At 53.0% G+C, this 22,336-nt stretch overlaps 1 protein-coding gene across 1 annotated transcript in view; it reads right to left on the bottom strand.

The window, feature by feature from the left end:
* The window catches only part of ZSWIM5 (zinc finger SWIM-type containing 5), an 89,582-nt gene that overhangs the window by 21,341 nt on the left and 45,905 nt on the right, over positions 1-22,336 (bottom strand). Inside the window, 1 exon segment of the mRNA XM_080601388.1 lies at positions 3,595-3,951. Coding sequence (XP_080457514.1) covers positions 3,595-3,951 — 357 coding nt within the window.

Genomic DNA, 22,336 nt, shown 5'->3' with positions numbered 1-22,336 from the left:
CCTGCCACGGGCACCTCCAGAACCAGGGCTGGCTGTGGTGAGGGCGACAAGATGGCACAGCCACACGATGGCACGTGGACGCCCCTACCGACATCAGGTCCACCCATTTCTGGGAAGCCCTTTGCCAGGCACCCCTCTGGAGGGGATTCGGCAACCCCAGAGGCTCTGCAAGGCCCGAGGGAAGAGCCGCTTGGCAGAGCCCTCCCCTCGAGCACTCCCGTGAATTATTTTCCCTCAAATTTCTATCAGCTCAGCAACCAGGAAGGCAAATCCTCTGGAGACCTGACCTTCTCCTCCTCCCCAGCAGGAAGGCAGAATTTCAAATAGATTTACCAGTGCCTTATTCAGCCCTCCGGACATTGTTGTGGGATGACCTGGAAGTTAAAGACCACCCGAGGGCTCGTCAGGCACCAGCTGTGGCTCCGTGTGACAGGACAGGTGGGCAGGTAGCTCCTACCCAGCCAACGTGCTGGGTACAAGAAGCCAGGCTGGCCAGCGGGTAAAGGACCCTGTGGGACCAGAGAGGTCATCTGGCACTTCGAGCTGACTCTCCACAAGATTATCCTCGGAGGGAGCTGCCCCCGCAGCGCAGAGGTTTTGTGGCTTTTCCCCCTTCTGGCTGGGAAGAGCACAAAAAGCCTTTATGGCTGGGACCGGCTGAGCACCACAGACACACTGTCATCGGCCGGCATCTCCACGGGGCAGACAGACCGCCCTCACCGCGTCTCCTGGCCTGAGGTCAGCAGCTCTCCCGGCCGTGCCCAAGCGCAGCGAGGATGGTGCGAGCACTGAGACACGAACAGCGGGGCTGCCAGAGCCGCACCCTGCTCCTCACCTCCTCCTTGCGAGGGGGACGAGGTGGCCACCACCAGACGCTCCACTGGACCCAAGCTGTCCAGCTGCAGGTCCTGGCCGTCCCCAGCAGCAGCAAGTCACGTTGCCTGGTGTAACGACAACCTTCAGCTCCGCTCCGTGCCGGACAGTCAGGCTGAACGTTTCCACCAGCAGCAGGAACGCGCTCAACGAGGGGAAACCGAAAGCCTCTGCGGTCTCCCCGTTCGAGCTGCCACTTCAGACGCCGAGCACGGAGGAGCGAGACACACGAGACGCTCGCTGTGAGCACGCTGCCCTTTGCAGCGATCTGCCGGAGCAGAAACGTGACCTACTTCAGCACACAGAGGTCAAGTGGGAAGCAGGCAGCCAGGCACACCTAGGCTCTCCGTGCTGATTGAGCCCTCAGAGAGCGAGCGAGTGCCTTGGCTGCGCTCCGAGGCTGCGGCGTTACTGGAGAGTTTGCATTTCCTTCTAGGAAGGCGGCCCGGGAGAGCAGCACGCGGCGCAGACTCCTGCAAGGAGCAAAGGTCTGAAGCCCTGACGCGAGCCCTCCTGATGACTGCCTGCAATCTTTGCTGTTCGGGCTCTGCAGAGGAGGGAAGAGCAGCCCTGTTTTCCAAAGCAGACGTTCCCACTGCACAAGGGGCATTCCCCAGAGACGCTCCCAAGCTGCAGCACTGGCTCCTCCACCTCTCGCACTAACCACCGACACAGAAGGAGCAGCCCTTTGGTGACCGGACTCAATGCTAACCTGAAGCTAAACAGACCTCTCCCTGATAGAAATGGAAAAAAAAAATAAAAATAATAGTTTCTGGAGAGGCTGTTCTCACTTTGCAGTGTAATAACCTCTGTGTGCTGCCGGGCACACACTGGGTTACTGTCTGGGCTGCAGAGGTGAGCCTGCCAAAAGCCACCTTGGCTTCAACCCAGAGACAAATGAAGGTGTGACCCCAGGGGCCCGGACCAGTCAAGGCCAAGAAACATGCACGTAAGCACATAAAGTGCTATTTAAAGCTTACCTTAAAGGGTTTCAGAACCCAGGATCAGAAACCCTCCATAAACGCATGAACTGCAGCTGGGAAGAGCGAGGTGCGGGGGAAGTTTGGATCCCTTCCAGCTGGAGCCCCAGCAGAGCTGCTGGATCGCTCTGACACCCAGAGCCCTGCAGCATCTATTAGCTTTACATCATCTTAGTGCTCTTCTTCTGCATCATTCCCCGGGATGAGATCAGGCTATAGGTCTGCTCGCAGAGGAGCTCACTCGCTGGCGGGGCTGCCAGATGGGCGTCAGATGGGCAGCTCCTCCGGTGGGACAGGGCAACGTGTCCCTGTCGGTTCAAAACCTCACACCAGGGCATGAAGTTGCAGGACTCTGAATGGGCAGAGCATTTTTGCTTTGTTTTTACAAGTGGCTTTAAAAAACGAGAGGCAGATATTGAACTGCAGCCAACATCTGTATCTTTGTAAGACTCTCAATCACCAAGTCTTTTGCTGACTCTAGAGCAATAAATATTCAGGGCCTTAAAAGCTTTTCTTCAGTCTGCCTGGGAGAATGCAGCCTCAAAGAACGGCACAAACGAGATCTTGCCCAATCTCAACTTCAGTAGATCAGTTCAGGTAGGCAGAGGACCTCACCAGATTCTTGCTCTTCCTTCCTTCCTTCCTAACACCCAAAAATGAGGAAATGCCCCCAAACCAGTAATTTCTGAGCACAACCACACACACAGCAGATGTGGAAGAGACAAAAGCCTCTCCCAAGGTAGAAGCAAGAGGGAGGGGAGGGGAAAACATCTGAGATCAGAGCTGCCATCACCAGTAGGATGGAGGTGGACCCCTGGCCCCACTGCTACATGTGGATGCAACCAGTTCAGATCCTATTTTAGGCTGCATATGGGGCTTTTCATCTTCAGAGCAGCTAAGAGGCATGTGTTAATCCCCGCAACGCCCTTCCGTGGCAGATAAGTGTTTATTATCTCCGCTTTACAGCTGCAGGGACAGGCGCGGTGCGGAGCGGTTCATTTCTGGAGGCCCTGGGCAACCTCAGCTCCTGGGCAGGATGCAGCAGGAGCACCGGCTGGTGCTGGCAAAGGGAGCTCCGGGGGCCTGACCACGTCCTGGTCAGCAGGGCTGGGACAGGCACCGACCCCCAGCTGGTGCCTTCTGGGGGAGGAAGTCAAAAGCATCTTCTAAACGCAAAGCCCCATGACACATCCTCGGTCGCCTTTGTGGAATAGGTCAGGACAGCAACACTCATTTATTATGGGCAAATTAGCACCCACGGAGATTAAAGCTTTATCTCCTGCTGGCTCAGTCACATCTGACTTAGCAAGATGCAGGGCTGGGCTGACACTGCATCACTGCATGCTAGAGGAGCCGCGTCCCCACTGCGCCTCCCAGTCCCCAGTGTCCCAGCATTGTGTCCCCAAAACAGCCCTCTGTGCTGGGGAACAAACGTGCTTCCTTCCTCCATGCCTGGCTTTTCCATGCTCATCTGAGCTGTTCCTCACGTACCGCTAGCCTGCCTGCTCTGTTCTTTCTTGCCTGTTGAAGTCAGCGTTTGATGGATAAACACACAAGGAAAAAGGGCAGAATGGGGACACATGGCCAACACCAAAGTGGTACCAACACCTATGTTCTAACTTCAGTTTGACACTGTGCAGCAATGAAGACGGCGAAACAAAGGCCACCACCATCACTATGAAATCCAGCCCCCCAAAAACTGGATTAGCGCTGAGCCAGCAAGGAAGGAACAAGAAATTACCATGCACTTGGTTGATTTCCGAGTTGGAGGACAGGATCTCATCAGCCAGCTTCTGGGCAGTGGGCAACACCTCAGTGTGGTGTGCTGTGATCAAATACTGAACAAACTTCTGGAGCTGGTCCCTGTTCATCTGGAAAAGGGTCTCTGAAATGGGAAGACGGAGTTTGACCTGGTCCGGTTTGCGGATCCTGTACAGTGAAAGCGCCACAACATGGGCGCAGTAAAAAATGTCCTTGTTCCCACAGCCACACGTCACTGAGGTGATCTTGCAGCGGTCGAAGCTGATGGCCACCTTGTAGGTCATCTCTGGTTCTGTCGCGGTTGCTGGCTCTGTCACCGTCCCACTGAGGTGGAACCCTGCAGAGGAAAAAGGAGAAGAGGGAAACATGACGTTAGTTTTGTTCTCTCCATGAACACCCATGCAAGCTCTGGAAGGTGGACATGGCCACCAAAAGCCACTTAACGCATCTCTGTTTCGAGTAGCGCATCACCCAAGGACAAAACCCCTACACTGGGAAAGGGAGGCCACCGCCCGCTCAGTCTCCCCCATTCCCACGCACAGCCAACAAGTCAGTTCACCTTGAATTTGCTGACTTCAGCCTAAATAACCCGGACAGACACCCAAGCAACACCCACTGCCAGAGGAACACGTGTGTGTGTGTGCAATGGACTGGAGAGCCGCACCGCACCACCCTGGCATCCATCCAGTGTCACCCAGAACCCAGCCCGCGAGCAAACGTGGCTCTGCACCAGCACGTGCGTGCAGCCAGCCTCTTCGGTGAGTTTATTTAACTGCCAAACCACAGGGGAAGAGCAAAGCCGCGCGGTTCTCATTTGTTTAAGAGTCTCTCAGCCTCTTTCCCTCCTGGGAGCAATCCTCATCCGCGCCTCCCTCTCGCTGAATTCGCACCACAACGCACGTGAGCAAGAGGCAGAGAAAGGCCAGGTTTTCTTCTCTTTGATGAGGCAGACAACGTAAAATAAAATTAAATACAACGCAGCTCCAGCTTCATCCCCTCAACCGGGCAGAGCACCCCAGGGCACGACCACAGCTCTGAGCTCTTCTGCCCGAAGAAGAGAAAAGGCTGGATGCGCACCAACCTCACGTTGGAACCACGGCTGGGAGAAGACACTCCAGATCCTCCCAGGGAGCCCATCACACAAGCAAGCTACCGAGGAGGTCAAAGACCAGCACTGTGCACCCATTTGCCTCCTCCTCCCCTCTCCCTTTCCTCCGAGGAGCACAAGGAGGTCAATGAGGGTGCCCGCCTGGCACTCCTGTGCTGGGCGCAGCGTGGTGCCCGGTCCCTGCACGGCCCAGCCCTCCTCCCCGCAGAGGATGCTCACTTGCCTCCGTGGCCCTGGACCCCCGTTAAGCCCAGGTTTGAAGAGGGGTCTCTGCAGAGCCTGCCATCCCCCTGGAGAAGGCGGCAGACAGCTGAGAGGCCCACAATTAACGACAGACGAGGAGAGGGGGGTGGGGGGGGAGATTAAAATACATTAACTGCATCAAACCCTTGTGTGTTTGCCAGCTCGCACAAAGGCCTTCCGAGACAAATTCTACCAGAGGTTTTTAATAAATGGCATCAAAATCAGCTATTCACTGCCAGTCTCTTTAAAGCCACGCCAAAAACCACATTCAAATCTGATTAAGTGTCAAGGAGGTCTGCTTTCACTTTAGCGCACGGGAGGGGGGGAAGCAGACCTGTTCCTCAGCCATCGACCAAAAAACCCCACGTCGTGTGGCCGGCAGAGCATCCAACACGGCGGTGCTTAACCTCGGGAGGGCAGGGATGGACGGACGGACAGACAGCTGCGGACGGACGGACAGCCCCGCGCTGCCCTCTCGCTCGCACGCTGCCAGCAGTGGAAGCGCCACGGCAGAGGTGCAGCCCTCGGCAGCCACGCCGTGTAAATCTCGAGGATAAACTCCGAAGTGTTTATGTTTTACCACTTCTCTGGTCTGCAGCGCTTGGCAGGCTGCGCCGACTCCCTGCCAGCTTCTCCCAAGTTTACTTTCTGAGCAAGTTAAAAGGATTGGAAATGACGTTCCTGAGCAATGATGTATGTATGTATGCATACGGACACCCATACGTGTATAATCACGTGTATATAAAGCCCTTTAAGACAAATTACTAGCCATAAACACTGCCTTAAAGAATTACTCCATCAGGACCAAAGGCCAGACCCCACCTGAGGCCAGCCAGTGTAAGGCTGGAGGAACTCAGCTCGTTTAACCAAACGACCTGCTTCAGACAGGTGTCAGCCTGAAAACCTATCAACCGTGGTCTGAATCTGGCCTTCCACAAGAGGAAATTTGTCAAAAACATCGACTCATGATGCTCTGCGGCTCGGACACAGCCTTGCCCAGCGGTGGAGGCACGGGACTTCCCCAAAAATGAGCTCCCCAACAACTGGTCCTCACGATTCGTAGCGTGGGTTTTCACCTCGACCAGGACTGCTCAGCGCGCCTGCAACAGCCAAGTTTATCTGGCACCCGAGCCACGAGTCCAGGGTCAGTTTAGATTTCAGTTGTCGTGGCAGCAGGTCTATTTAAGATAAACTAGAAACTCTACACAAAACATTTATCAAAAGCTTAGTCAGAAATTAAACACGGTGAGGGGGGGGAGAGAGGGGAGCCCGCGGGAACAACAGCGTTATTTGGGAATATTTACATTAGCGTGAGGTCGGCTCGCAGCTACCACGCTCGGCCCCGCTCTGCACCCCGGCGCTGATCTCATCTCCATCGGCAGGAGGGGACTGCTCAGCACCAGCAGGGCTGTCGGCCCCGTACGGATGGGGCAGGACCACTCCTTTAAACGAAAATTGCCTTCTGGGGCTCCAAAATCCTTTCCTTCCCTTCCAGGGGATTTAACGGTGTCGCTATCCCAGAGAAGAGGTGGTGGTTAAAGGGTAGGTGTCAGGGTGGTTACTCCATCACCCGTCAAAGCACACGCTCGTGGTCCACACCAACCCCGGGTGCTGCAGTCACCAGCAAGCTACGGTCACCTGCAGAAGGACGTCTGTCACCGTGCCCTGCTCTGCCCTCAGCTCATGGCCCAAGGACCACGTGGGGCAGGCAGTACCGGCACTCCTGCAGGGAGAAACGCAGCCCCGGCCGAGACACGGGGTCTGGACAGCACTGAGAGCAAACCCAAATACTTCTCCCCGCGTCCCCCCTGCACGTTTCCATTTAAGAAGTTCCGACAGCCGAGTGCTTATCTAGGACTTCGTCTTCTGTTCCTAGCACGCAACCAGCATAAGCTAACTTGGCGTTTGATTTGCTGCCAGCAAAGTGACAGTGCCAGGGCTTGAATGCCATGAAAAAGAAATAATTAAGAATCATCTTTGTAACTACAGCCTCATCACACCCCATCTGAGCCTAGCGTTGTCCCAAGAAAAAAAAAACTGGGCTCCTCCCTGCCCCAGAACAGCCTCCCCTACGTCCACCGCGGATGCTTCCCGGTGGATGCCCCTTTGATCCAGGTTGCACAAGGAGCTGGGTTGCTGACAAGCTGCCCCCGTGAGCACAGAAAAGTTACCCAGGCTTGACAAATCAGCAAAAACCCTGCTCTGAACACGGGCACACACCGGACCATCCGCACGTCTCCCTCCTAATTGCCCTTATCCATCAAACCCGGGCAGAACACCAGAGCAGGGACCTTTTCCTGCCACGGTGGGTCTGCCCCCAGAGCCTCTGCTCTGGTGTTGCGTTAGTGTTGCAGGATGTTGTGCCTCTGATTTAAATTAAAACAGACCCTGGAGATGTCTTCGGGGAGTTTGCGAGCTCCACGCCGGTGGCACTTCTAAACTCATTAGCTGGGCAGCATTTTCCCCTCCAGAGCTTATAAACCCCGCGGGCTGGGAGGAGCACGGATCCTCAAAACACCCCTGGGTTCCCAAACCCCTGTGGAGCACCAAGCCTTTAGCAGGAGCTCCAGCACAGGAGGCTCTGCTGTTAAGACAAGACCATCAAGACCTCAACAGAAGTATCTCCAAGCAAGGTGGAAAATTCTTTGATCTCTAAATCTACTCAACAAAAACGAGCTTTGCAAACTCTTCCAGCTCTACAAGAGCAGCCAGAGTCCTTCAGCTAAGTATTTGTAACTCAGGTGTCCACAAGCCACCTGTCAGGAGACCACCAGACCTCCTGGCCCTCCTAGAGCAGTGATAATCCCCAAAAGTAGGATGGAGAAGATGGTTCTGGTTTCAGAGGGCAAGACTGCGGCAGACAAAACCTCCTCCAAACACACCCCTGGTCTTGGGTCCTCCAGCAAAGGGCAGGGGTTTGCAAAGCCAACACGCGAGCTGGTTGCACCAAAACACCCGAGGTTCAGCGATGGGCAGGCTGGAGTCACCGCTGTCACAGAGCAACTGATTTTGCTCAGCCTTTCCAAAACAAAGCCACCTACGAGCCTAGTCACAGACCACGGGCGGAAATTTAAACCCCAGAAACAAGCAAAACCCTGATGTAACCTGCTCTGCTCCTGTAACCGCGTCCTCTAGAGCACTCGAGCACCCCGAGGAGGACGACAAGGAGCAGCTACACCACCAGACGGGAACTCGAGAGCTCAGCTCTGCTCCCTCCCAGCAGTTGCTGCTCGCAGCCAGCCCCCAGATTTCACACCGCGGCTCAGGCAGAAGTCACAGTTGTCATTCGCAGAGTTGTGCCGTTTGGAAAAAATGAGCTCGTTCTTCCCAGGCACGGCACGTGCGCTGGCACGGTCCTGCCAGTGAGGCAGCCTTTGCGTGAGACCAGCCCTCCCTGGGGTGTAACCTGGGACCAGCAGAAGCCAGAAACCACCTGAGGCTGCTCCATGGGCATCGCTGCACAAGAGAAGCGGGACCAGGAATGCATAGATAACGTGGGGAGCGGTCCTTCATGGCACGGGGGCTCCTGCAGGCTTCTCTTGGTCTTGGAGGACTTTGTAGAAACCTCGGAGCAGGTCAAGAAATGGCTCTGCCTAGTGAAAAAGGCAACTACAGCCAATCCCCCAAGCAAGTTGGCTCCAGGCAGGCACTTTGGGCTCCGTTAGGATCAGCAAGAGCAATGTGATCGCCCCTCCTCACCACTCTCCTTGCGCAGGAACCCGCCTCTCCCCAGGCTGACCCACCTCAGCTCTGTGTTTGCAGCACGACAGGCTGCTGCTCTAGTCCAAACCTGCCCAGAAAGCCTTCACGTAAGGGTGATAAATGCACACATTGTACAGCATGGCCCAGATGGCATCAGCTGGGCTCACCTGAGCCCTGGTTTCATCCATCTCAACAAACCAGGAGGCTCCAAGCACCCTTCCCTGCCTTCCCCCCCTCTGCCCACAGGGGATGCCCAGCGGGGACAGCGCCGGGAACAGGGGGATGATCGGCTCTGCGCCGCGGCTTCCCCACCAAGAATCTGCTGTTCTCCAGCCTGCAGGACTGCCAGACACAAAGAGCCCTGAAAAAAACAAATGGGAAAGGCTACACAGATATTTATGGGGCTCGGCAGATGCAGACAAGGTAAACCGAGATTTTCAACGCGAGTCATATACACTAGGTTACCATGACCCAAATATTTTTTTAAATTTCCAAACCACAGCGGAAAGGTATTTTAAACTAAAGCGATTCCAAGCTCCTCGGTGATTAAACGGACTGCAGCTCCAGCTTGTAGTGGAAAAACCATTTGTTTTTCCACTGTGTGAAAGCCATAACTAGCAATGAATAATAATTGCTGCACCGAGTGTTATTTATAAGCCATTCTTGGTCACATTTCCGAGCGTTGAAACAGCAGCTTTCCAAATGTGAACTTACAATCAGTCAATATTTGTAATGTAGACAACACCCATGGGAGGAAGGTGTCTGTGTGCTTACGCCGTAGGAAGCGGAGGTTAGTAAAATCTCCGAAAGCTTTCCAGCTAATAGATCAATTCCTCCAGCCGGCTGATCCTGACAATTGCTCAGTCTCTGACCTTGCAGTTGGAAAGGAGATGGGCTCATGAACTCATTTGCACATGACAATGCTCCGGCAAAGTGAATCATCTGCCTCTGATAGTAATGGAGAGTACTGCTCACTCCAGCCCTCCCAGGCTCCATTCAAACAGCGCAGGGCTGGCCTTTTGTGCTGTAAGTGCAAGAAAGACTCCGCTGAAGATGTGTGCAATTAAACCCACTTTTCTTGTTGCTCTTTTGATTCAGCAGAGCTCAATGAGAGGCACCCCAGGCAGGTGTTGTCACACACAGATAAAATGTGCCTTTTCAGAGCGCTTGCAGACAAAAAGAAAGAGGTAAAGGCTGAATCAATTGCAATTTCTCTCTTGCAAAAGAGGGAATCCACGCTTCAAGCGATTCAATGAGGAGAGGGCTCGTACGAATTTACATGCCCCCCCCTCCAAAGCAATTTCTTTTTGACACAAATGGATGCCACATGCAAAGGTGCTGCCATCCAGCCAGACCTCCGCGGGGCTGGCAGTGGGGGAACGGGGCAGGACATAGATCGGATGGGTCGGGGCCCTGCTCCCCGGCCCCACCACACCGCTTCCCTTTCCTGGCCATTACCACCCAAGAAAAGCAACTCTGGCTTGGTGGAGCTTGCGAGGACAATTAACAAAGGCCCCCACAATTAACAAAAGCCCCCCCGGAGGAGCCCGACGGAGCGGTAACAAAGGATGCGGCCGAGATGGGACGGCGCGTCCTTCGGGAGCAAACGGGAACCCACGGGCAGAGGACGTGCCGTGCCTCCCAGGGCATCCACAGACCTCGGACGCCAGCAAAGGTTCACCAGAAATGTTTATCTCTCGGGGTAGGCTGGGGAAGAAGTGCAGGCTGCAGCTTTAAAGAGAGAAGATGCGAGTGCAGTTGTTTGTGTCGGAGGTAGCCGTAAGCTCCTCTGAGCAGCTGAGTAAGCTGGAGGGACGCTCTCTCTGCCATCTGCTCTGATCCCAGAACACCTCCTGCAAATGAAGAGTCAATCCGCTGGTTTCTATTCCTGTTAACCTCTAATCAGCCACAAGGACCGGCCTCTGCTCTGCTCTTTATCTGAGCCAGCTAATGCGTGAAGTGCACTGCGCTTCCCATCTGCTCCAGCATTAGTAGAGTTAAAGGACAATGCCGTTTCCCTGTCCCAAGCATTCACTTACACAGATGCCCTTGTATTAACTCAATTTCCCAGTGATTTCCATTATTACCCTTACGAGATTTCTGCTGTTTGTTTATCCAGAAGCCTGACACCGAGTTTTTTCTCCCCCCTGCCCAGCTCCGGGGGTGGTGTGACTAAGGCGGGTCCCCAGCAGCCTGGTCCTGCTCCGTGACATTCTGCCCCCAAAATTCAAAACTGCTCTCGTCTTCTCTCTTGCCCCGAGCACTCTTTGTTGCCTATTCTAACCTGAAAACACCACTCCCAGCCCCAAGGCTGAGGACGCCCCTCCCCGCGTCACCTTCCACATCCTTCCGTTGCCTACCAGCAAATGGGTTTTTAATCTACCCAGCCGCACAACCCTCGCTCTGAAGGCACACGGTTTGGGGGAAGAAGGAAAAAAAAAAAAAAAAACGTTTTGAAGCTCTGACCGATTTCCTCTGCTAATTCGCAGCCCTGCAAGCTGAGCGCTTGTGCTAGCAGCTCAGATCTCATGCAAACCAAGCCGAATGGCATTTGTGCAGCAGCATAAACAATAGAGAAGGCTCGAAGAGAGGAAGAGTTCACCACATCTTTGCTAACGCGTTCCGCCTGCCTAATAACTAGTGGCAAAATGCTGTCAAGTCTCTGCTGTTACAGTGTATTTCGTGGCAAGCTTGAATATAAAGAGCTTGCTTAAAACCAAGAGAAAATTAGAAAGATTAGTGTGCGCACGAAATTTATGGGCAGAGCTGGTGATTGCAACATCCCTACATCAAGAGAGAAAGAAAACCACATCTCTGCAACGATCCCCCAAGTATCCATCTTCCTGCATTCATCAACGGCTGCGTCTGAACGCGGAGTGCTGCGATTCCTTGTCCCAGCCCAGATGCTTTCTCAAAAGGCACAGGGTTATTTTCAAGCACGAAAGATCCACGGGGAGCAAATCCCCTTTTGCTGGAGTTTCTGGGCCCGAGCGTCCCATCAATCCAGGCTGCCACCTGGAGCCAGCCCAGCCCCGAGCTGTCACCACCCCGCGTGCCTCAAGGAAACCCCAGCGAGATGCCAAAACTCGCACGCGAGGCTGGGTCCTCCGACTGGGGTCCGCTCCCGACTTCAGTGGAGCCACCCAGATTTCCAACAGCTGAGAAGCTGCCTCCCAGGACATAAAAGGGTTTTAATTAGGAAATGCCTCTTATCCACCCATGGAAGTGTCGCCGCGATGGAATTGCTGATCTTCGCTGCATTTGAAAGCGGAGCAGCGCGCTGTTGCTTCCGTGGTCTTTTTTATGTGGCGATTCCCCGGCACCCCTTACCCCCACAAAACAAAATAATCGCCGCCACTTCAGCGAGGCGCCTGCCACGCCAGAACCCTTTTGAAAAGGCTGCTGTTGTTTGCATTGACACGCCGCCTCGAGCAGCGGCTCCGCTCCTTTGTTCTACCCTGCGAACCTGGGCTGGCAGGAATTTCCAATCCAGATCCAATTAGCGCAGCGCTTGCACTTTATTACATATATTATCCAACAACTGAATCCGAACCGGCCGCGCAGGGCGTCACGGTAGCGGGCTCGCACCTGCGGCGCGCAGCAGCAGCCCAGCAGCTCGGGTGCAGTTTTGCTTGAGGTGCCCCAAAAGCCAGCCTGCTGCTCGGGGAGGCTGATCTGCAGGGGAAAAGCCTTGGGGTCGGCGACTCGGCCTGAATAAAAATTGAGTTACGTCTACCTAATCCTGTTAAATCGGTCAGAGTCTCCTTGTACCCATTGTTCTGGCTCCTGGTTTAAGGACTCATCCCTGGGTACCTGCTGGTAGGGAATGAAGTTACTCCAGAGCCAGGGGCATCCTTTCTTCTCTCTCTATTTGCTCCCATTGCTGACCTGCTTTTCCGAGAGGCAGCTGCCCTCCCACGTCGGCAACTTTTCCAGGCTTTTTGCTCCCCTCGAGCCCATCTTTGCCTTGGGCTGGGCAGCAGCCTTGGCTTTTGCCTCCAACCAAAAGCAGACCTGAGATGGGAGGGAGGGAAGAAGGGAGGGAGGGAGGAGAAAGGCAGGTCTGCCCAGCCCCACAGATGGTAATGTGCTTAGTGGAGACCCGTTAGCATTAAAACTGCCATCAAACAAGGTGATGCTCCTCTCGCTGCTGCCAACGCTCCAGGGCACGACAGCTGCCAGGGCTTGGAGTGGGGGAGCCGACTTGGCACCCAGTGCCATGCATGAGGGGCTGGAGACCATCAGCTCCCAGTGGTGGGACCTGCCTGCGAGGTCCTGCCAGACCCAGCACCAACAAACATGATGCACGGATAAATCCCATTCATTGAGTATTTTGCAACTAACGCCACCTCCAGAGCAGGCCACGGTCAAAACGAAAACCAAGCTCAACTCACTAATATCAAAAACCAAAAGCAAAACCAAGCCTGAGAACCTTGTGACTTGCTTCGTTCATGCATTTCTGTTCCACAGGACCAGCAGCCAGGCTCACAGCCACCCCCCCGTGAAGCACCAGCATCAAACCAGGGCATCGCGGAGCAATGGAGGGAAATGGCACACAACCCTGATCCTCCCTGAGACACCAGACCTTAAAATAGCAGCTCTACAATTTCTAGGGAAGTTATTAGTTATAATTTTCCTGGCCCTCAGAAGCCTTCTGAGGGAATGAGGCAGCCTAGATTCAGTACAAAAGCCTGCTCCAAATTCTTCCCCAAAAAAGACACTTTTTCTATTAAAAATAGCTCTTTTTTTAAAAAAGGGATTATAAAGTCTGACTTTCTAAGTTATTGGCAACGTTGTTAAATGAACATTGTATTTACTAAGCATTTCAATAGCGTTTGGGTTAATGGCCTCAGTATCAATTTGCTGAAAAGGTCAATTAACTTCCTTCAGAAAACCTGGGTTTTAAGCAGAGAGGAGGGCTCTGCCCTAAAACTGCTCCCCCAGAGTGAAAAACTCTTTGCGACTTCACCCCTTCTCCGTTCCTTCTCTCCACAGCTCAGCCCAGAGCTGAGCACCCACCCGAGCGAGTGCACCCTGGTGGCTCTGTCCCCACCGCTCCTGCTTTTCCCCCATCACTTGTCCCTGCCGAAGGGGGACGACGAGGCTGGACAGACCCTTTGGGAAGGTGACTGCCTTCTGGACAACCAGACACACCATCCCCCAGGGAAGGGATCATCCCGAGGGGGAAACTTCATAGACAACGAGAAATTTGTGGACAACCACAGGAGGGGACACAACCCACATCTGCATCTGCCGACCTTCTGCATCAACTTCTGGAGGCAAACGAGGAAGAACTTCACCTTCCCTCCAGCACCAGCTCCTGCTCCTGGATGGAGCCACGCAGCCAAAGCGGGTTTGGCCGCCGTGCTCCCCGCACGCGCCTGCGGCAGATAAGGGTGTGCTCTCCTGCCAAGTCTTATAGCCCCAATTCATAGTAAACCCATCTCTCTCTTTTTCTTTTTTGCTATTGAATTTCACTAAGGAGACCACAGCCAAACATCTTTACATTGTAGAAATATTATTATTCTTAAATGGCTTAGCTCACTTCAGTAGTTTCACCAAAAGTTAGTGGTTTCCATTTTTTTCCTCCCTAAACCAATAACGCTTACATTTTTGAGCCTATTAGGGCTGCTCCATATAGGGAAATTAACTAGTCATTGCAGAATAAATTATTCAGCAACCGCTGTTCCAGATCAGCTTCCTCCATAGACATTTTATTCCAGAATAATTTTGGAATACTTTGAAAGTGTATTAATTATTCCATAAGGACAGGATTTGAATTCTGGCACCGGGAGTCACTCAAATAACCACTGCCTGATGGTACCCTGCAGTAGTTGTTCTGGTCACTACTCCCTTTATACCACAACATAAAAATGATGAAGTTTTTCTAGCTATCTATCTCCTTAGCTAGTGCTGGGAGCTTCTGCTGCCCCTCCAGCAGGAAGATGGGCACAACCCTGAACAGAGCAATCTCAGAAAAGGAGGTGGGTGGTGGTGGAAAGCATGGGAAGGTTTATGCTGAATTTCAACTTGCAGCAAAAATTGAGTTGAGGAAAAAGCACACGCTTTGATTGGGTGTGGGAAAACGGTTTTTCAAGCTTTCTTTCAACCCATGAGCTACAAGGTGAGAGCAACAGTCTAGTGAAAAGGCTGTGGGAGGTTGCATTATGAGGTGAAGTATTCACCACGTCGCGCTGGGAAACGTAGAAAATGGCTTTTCTGCTTGGGATCTCTGCGCAGAGCCCATCTGGAAGGGCCGTCCCAGTGAGCTGCATGGGGACATCCAGCAGGAACGCACTGTGGATAGGGAATGTGTGACAAAATGGGTCCCTGTCCACTGCTATCCACGGGGCTCAACACATTTCACAGGGCAACAGCAGAGTGTCCAGGCACTATTGCTCATGGGACTAGGTGAGCATCTAATAGGGACGGGACCACTGCACACAAGGACACGACACATTTAGAGTCACCGCATCTCTCTGGCGAGCCCACGCAGCCAAGCCTGGGGTCGTGCCTGACGAGCAGTTGGATCCCCTAATGCTGCACAACGAAAACCCTCTGTAGAGCAGTCATCACGCTTTAAATGAAACAGCACTTCAAGAAAACAAACCCCTTTGATCGCATTGTTTTCGCATGACCCTTCTGAAAAGTCAGGAAGGCAGCGGGAGGGCTGCAGAGTTAAGACTTCCCTGCAGTTGCCCTTGCTTGAAAGGAAGGCGGTTGGGAGACAGATGCCTGCCAAAGATGCTCAGCTCCTCTACATCAGCAGTTTGCAGCGTCTTTAGGATGCACATCCCCCCCCCCAAGCCCTCTCACGAGAAGCAGATTCCTGTGGGGTGATTTTAAGCCCCTCGACGCCACGCTTGCTCCTGGCAGATCCTCACAAACCACCCGTCCTGGTCACCCACGTTGTCCCCAGCACCTCCCAGCCCTATGTCAGGAGCCCTGTGCTTTAGAGAGCTCAAAATGGAAAAGCTTCCCCAAAGGACCCATGGCAAAGCATCGGCTTGCCTATTTTTCAGGTTCAGGATGCCTCCACGGCTTAGCAGCCTTCGGAAACCCAAACGGCCACAAAAAGTGATAACAAGCGAAACGCGAGCCATCGCCGCCTCGGGTTGGAAGCGGTTCACAGGCTGCCTCTCTACAACTCGTGGTTCTGATTAAAAACTTAACAGATTTTTTGCTGGAAAGACATTGTTATTCAATACACAAGCTAGACTGCAGGCTCCTTCGTTTGCTTTTGGTGCAGTGCAAACATCTAAAATGACACCGCATAATGACAAGATCTGTCATCGGGACGGCTGGTGCTACATTATAAAGAAAGGAGGCGCAGACACATAACGAAGGAAAGATCCCTTTGCCCTCTCTGGAATTTGTCAAAATTAAAACAAAAGGAAACCTACGCTGCGCAGTTAGCACTAAATACACGGAACCAAAGGGAAAACTGTGAAGCGAGACAGTTCACGGTGGTTTTCTGCCCTTATGTGACACGAAGTCCTTTTGGTGTCAGATGCAGAGCCTCAGACTCCCCTAACCACATATGTGTTTTAATAATTAAGCCCCTTTATGAAGGGAAAGGGGAAAGAAGAAAGGGGAAAGGGGCAGAAATCCTGCAGCACCCCTAGCCAGCTACCTGCCAAAACCCAGTGTCGAAGTCCCCCTGCGCTGAGCCCCTGCCCCAGCTCCCTTCGAGGGCCACTCGGCCCCAGCCCCCGCCGCGCACGCCCCACGGTTATCAGTGGATTTATCTCGATTTGGAATTGGAAGCGACCAAAAGGCAGTGAGCTCAGCATCACAGGACAGAAATGAAGTAAAAAGCAAAACCAGATGAGCGGCTCGGGAGCCCTGCTTCTCTCTTCCCTTTGAAAAGGGAAGCCGGTAATTTGAGACAGCGCCGTTCACAGGAGTTTTACCCACAATCTCTGCAAAGGGCTTTAGGAATTGTCCTGATCAGCATTACAGGGTGCTCGCAGCTGGGGACATGTGGCTGGGAGGGACATCTCCCGCCGACCCACAGGGAGGGAGGCACACGGGCGCTGAGCCTCAGGGAGAGGGCGAGGTGTTGGGGTTCGAGAACCACAACCGGGCACATTGGTGGGGTTCTTGGATCCCTAAGTCACTTTTCCTGGCCGAACACAGCGCCTGGCTGCAAGCTCCACAGCCATGACAGGAGGACACGGTGCCGGGAAGGCCGCCACACACGGTGGGATCCCACCGGAGCGCGGATCCCTGTAGGCCGGGCCGGTCTCGCCCCGATGGCACTCGCCATTTTTGCTGCTGTTGCTTAGCGACGAGGACAGCTCGCTGCACTGACGCGCCAGGCGTGTTAAATGCCCTCGCACTTTTGTTTTCGCAGGCGAGGAGCAGGCAGGAGATAAAACAAAAGAGGCCATTTTCTCCCTCCGCAAGGTGCCATCTCGGCAGCTGCGGGAGGATGCAAGCACCCCTCAGGATGCCAGCCCCAACGCGTGCTATGGAGCGACGACGACTGAAGGATTTGGGGTAAAAAAAGGCCCAACGCATGCTCCCCAATAGCTGGGAGCAATGAGGATGCTGCAGGCGAGCTGTGGGTCCAGACAGCTGCAGGGGATGAATCCCCACCCTCCTCCTGGGCTAGCACTGCTCTAGGCTCACGCTGGACACTGACCTGATGCAGGCAGGGCCTGGCTCCGATATCACCCACACGCACCCACACGCGGAGCAGGTGAATGGCAAGACCCAGGCAACCTCCAAACCTAGCACAGCTCCAGCTGGCTCCTGAAGGAAGCAGCAATGGGTTTCTGGCGTAAAAGGAGGGCTGAGACCTGCCAGCACCAGCATGACGATGATGCTCGTCTGGAAGATGTTCATCTGGGGTCACCTTGCATTGCTCAGGGAGGATGTGCCTATCCATTCATGCCAGACTAACTTCAAGCTAAAGGAGCACAGCATCCAGCCAAGAGCCCTGAGCCAGACCAGCTAAATCCTTCCACCGTGCAAACAGCTGCGAGTGTCCTTGCGCAGAGACCTACTTGCAAGACTTCACACCGCATGCTTGTGCGCACAGGGAACTGTCACATTTTACCGGCTGACATCTATGCACCTGCCTCAACGGCAAACAGTCCCTGCGACAAACTCTCTGGAGCGCACGCGGCATGGGAGTATTTGCCTGCTTTTGGAGGTTTTCCATCTCAATGCAAGCAAAGGAAGCCAGGAGTTGCAGGGAACAGCCCCTCCTCACCTGCTTTTATCCAGTCCTTGGGTGTCTCTGGCGTTCTCCTGGCCCAGGGGAGGACAGGACCAAGAGGACACATCTGCTCACATGGCTGCCCATCCTCACTGAGCTGGCTTGTTTCTCCCCACCTCCCTCGGGGCATTACACCCAGTATCAATAGCACAGAGCTGCTGCAAAACAGTGCAAAGCTTCTATCTGAGCAAAGCTTCAATCCCAGAGCATGCCCAAGACAACCAGCAGACGCCAAATTAAAATGATTCCAGCCCTCAGCAGCCTCCCTCTCTCTCTCTAAAGAGCAATTGCTATTATTAATTTGCTTTCTCCAGATAAACAAGAAATTTATTAAAATCTGAAATAGACTGGGAGCGTGTGGGGCAGCAGAGGGACAGGAGGTTGCCACTTGTCTTTAAAAAAGAAATACTTCTACGCTGGATTACGCTTTCCACTTGCTGGCTCCCCAGGAGCCTATTTCCACATCGTGTGTTTCCTCTGCAGGAGATGGAAACGTCACAAGCTCCAGAGGCAGCTCGAGGGCTCGTCCATCTTCGAGAGGAGGACGCACCAAATTTGGGACCCAACAGGTGAAATGTATATAGAAATAGAAATTTAGTAATAAAAATTAAGTGCATCTCAGTGATGAACGCATCACTGAACACATCTGAAAATGCAGTCTACAGGCTGCTGTCACGGATCATGATCTTGACATCTTACAGAGGAGGCGTACTTTTTGGTTTAAATCAATTCAGTTCCTTGTTTCAGGAAGCCACTCCATTAAACCTAGAGACGAATTCATCGTGGACAAAGAGACCCACACTTGTGGAGAGCTGAAAGCAGATCCTCCCACCCCATCCAGCCAACAAGAAGGTGATCCTCACGGCAGGTGGAACCACCTAACTGGTGGCATGAAACTTCAGCACAGCTTCCTACATCATCCGTGGTGAGGAGAGGTGGTTTGAAGCAGGATGAGCAGCAGTTCCCACCACGCTCACAAAGTGGGTTTGCAAAGGATCTTACAGTCATGTAACAGCCGCTCCAACAGCCTTGCTTTCATACATCCCCCCTTGTTACTCCAGCCATAAAGAAAGGATTAAAAATGGCTGCTGCTAGCACAATGCAAGTTATCAGTCTTATCAGTACGTCGAGCCAAAGCAGAAGCAAATTACATTCACCATATACTCAGCATTTGTGCGGTAGGAGTGTTTGGGAGATAGGAGAAAAAAACACGCAGCAGATAATCTGGACACCTAAAATACAAGCAGTGAGTTCACAGTCACGGCTACCTTCAGTCCTGGTGGTTTCCTATAGATCAACCTGCCTTTTAAATGAGTGACAGTACTGAGAGAACCTCTGGACAATCGTAATCCTACTCCACAGAGACCTCTAGGATGCAATAAAGCCCTCATCCTCCTGTCTTCTCCTCAACAGAGGTATGGAAACCCACTCCAGCACCCTCAGCATTTCCAATCACATAACCAGTGAGAAGTTCAACTTCGAGAGATCTAGACCACCAAGAGTTTCACTGGATTTAGGCAATTGGTATGAAGTGTGTTGGATGCGATGCCATCAGACCCATGAGTCTGAATAAACTAAACTGAAAAGAAATTAAAGCCAAAAGCACTGTGGGCTGCAAGCTTTACATGATCTTGAAGGCAGAGGCTGCTGAACCCATTACTTCCACTTCAGACATCAATTAAACTCACCTTTAAATTTTCAGCAGCCCGCATCTGTGCTGCCTGGCTATTGAAGCCAGCCAGTAACACTTTTGCACGTTCACTTTGTCTGGTGCCAACAGATCCATCTGCCTCAAATACAGGAGATCTCTTTTTAACACTCAAAAGCTAATGAAAAAAATCCCCTCTGGTGAAAGGACAACACTGGATCAGAGAAGTTTTATTAGCCCTTAACCATGCAAAGTTGGAAGCTCGTCCCCTGTTTAATTCTAATACTCTGACTCTGTTAAACATTAACTGTATAAATAATCAAATACTTCACATGACAGAGCCATACTTCCAATCTGGGGCCAATAACCCAGAGGGTAATGAAGGGTGTAGTCTTCTGGGCTCAAGGATTTCCAGCGCTCTCCAAACACCAGAACAAAGGCTTTCCCTTCCCCCTCCACGGGCTTCAAAGCAAAAGCTTTGATTCACTCAGCGAGACCACATCAAGCCAGAGCACAGGCATGCGAACCTTATATATCTCATCGCACACCCTCTGCTCCAGAGACACATGTGAAACCACCAGCCATTGTGTGGTCTGAGCTCTGTCAAACCGCCCGGACCCCCTCCAAAAAAACCTTCCTCCCCATCCTCGCTGCCGCATGGGATGCTTGGGGACAGAGCCTCCCGCTCGCCCCCATCCACCCCCTGCCTCATGCAGTGACCTCACCCAGCTTCCACCCACCGTGGGCATGGTCCTCGACACACAGTGCCACCAAGTCCCCACCGCTTCTCCAGGACGAGCATTTTCCTGGCGAACGGCGCTTGGGTGAGACGGGAACGCGGCTCTCCAAGCGCCTGCGGTCTCACATCCAGCTCGCAGGGGCTGGATGCTCCATGCCACCGAAACCAGCTGCAGTTTCCATTGCTTTTAACAAGGATCGTGACTGCGTGGCACCTCTGAAACTAAGCCCTTGGCTTCCTTGGCCTTCAGTTTCCCCTGAGTACAAAGCTGGCGTAACTCCCCTTCCAGGCTTCACATGGGTCTCTTAAGAAGCAGGCTGAAATTGGCGCGTTAGGAAATGACCGCGCCTTTGCAAAACACTATGGAAATAAAGATCTATAGAGGGGGAAAATAAAAAAGCCTATTTGATAGAAGTTAAAAATTAAAAGCTGCATTAAAAATATATCAGTCTGATGCTGGCTGTCCCCCTCCTCCAAGGTCAAACAAACTGAGGCGATTTTTTGGAATATGTAATCATCTAATGTCCAGGACTTTGCTGGTTTAGATTGATGCGATCACTTTAATGCTGACTGAAAAGCTTAAAGTGATTTTTGACAATCAAAGCAGCAGGAGCCAAATGGAGAAACATTCGACCCATTGCTCTGCCTAAAACCGTGCTTTCAATACTTCTGAGCTGACTTTGGAAAATTAGTATTGGCTTTGCCAGAACCCAGGAGAGCAATTCCGCATTAATTATCACTCTCACGCTGCAGACAGACATACAAAAAATACAATTGCAAGGCTTGTTCAGAACAGGGGATCCAGCACCAGGGCTCAGCACAAACGTTTTCTCCTTCAAGTGTTATTCAACCGCGCGGCTCCTGGAGAAAGCCCTGGGCTGTGCCTGCGCCGCCAGGTGAAGCGCAGACTCAGCAGAGCCCGCACCACTTCTGTCCACGTTGATGAATTGAGCTTCAGCACGCAGCATCTGAGCCGTACAAAACACGACCTGAGGTCAAGTGTGGGATGCGTGGCCCGGTCTTGTGCTACAGCGAACATGAAACCCTTCTGGAAGTGGCACCAAGTCCTCCGGGATGTTTGCTGGAGCACCTCAGCTCCCGCTGACAGCCCGTGCGGATGCAAGTGCGAGTGGATCAGACAGAGTGGGCTCATCATCTGAGCAGGGTGCTCACACAAAGACCCACACCTTCTAGGAAGTCACCGGACTCCTTCCATCAGCTGTGCTGGGAAGGAAAGGCCCATCTCCAGCACTGCACATCCAGCTGCTGATGTCGAGCCCGTCACACCACCTGTATTCGATTAATTAGAGCACAGCGGTGGTGTCTGGAGCTGTACCGTGCTGGTACAGGGGCCTGTTTCAGCAGCAAGCTTCCCTGCTTCCCCCAGCAGAACCCTGATTTATCTCCTCCTGCTTAATGGGGAGAACACAATTGGGATGTACAAGCACAGAGATGGGCTCTTGCTTTGTCTTGAAATATCTTTGTTTTGAAATGTTTTCTCTGGTCAGTCCATCCTTTCCAGTTCAAAGTCAAACAAAAGAAGCAAATTCACCCAAACTACCTTGTTGCAGCCTTTGGTGCCAGTACCACGAAATGTACCAAAGCAGAGCAGTCCTCCAGCTGTTGCTTGTTGGATCAGTCTCCATTCCCATGGCAGAGGCATGGAGAACCCAGGCGAGGCAGAGAGAAGACAAGTGTCCTTCTGAAGGGGAACAACTCCATGCCTCATGCAGCTGATGGAAAAGCCCTGCCAGGAGTATTTCCGATGGCAAGAGCTCATGGCGAGGGCTCTGAGAAAGGATCCACACAGCCTTTCCTTGCACGTATGTGGCTCAGACACCTACCAATGCTCACCTCTGGAGATGCAACACTCAGATCACAGTCCAGGCACAAAGAGCCCCAGAGCAGGGGCAAGTAGGCAGCATGATGCTGGGTCTGAGCTGTGCCGGGGCACAGGGATGGGGTGGCTTCCTCCCGTGCCCTCGTACAGCCACCCGTCACCTCAGCACCACCAGCAGCAGGCAGCCCAGGGCTGAGGGGAAAGCCAGGAACTGCA

This window comes from Anser brachyrhynchus (genome assembly GCF_964034855.1).
Source record: "Anser brachyrhynchus genome assembly, chromosome: 8".
NCBI classification, from domain to species: domain Eukaryota; kingdom Metazoa; phylum Chordata; class Aves; order Anseriformes; family Anatidae; genus Anser; species Anser brachyrhynchus.
Note: the sequence above shows the minus strand (reverse complement) of the source record. Positions and strands in the feature narration are given on the sequence as shown.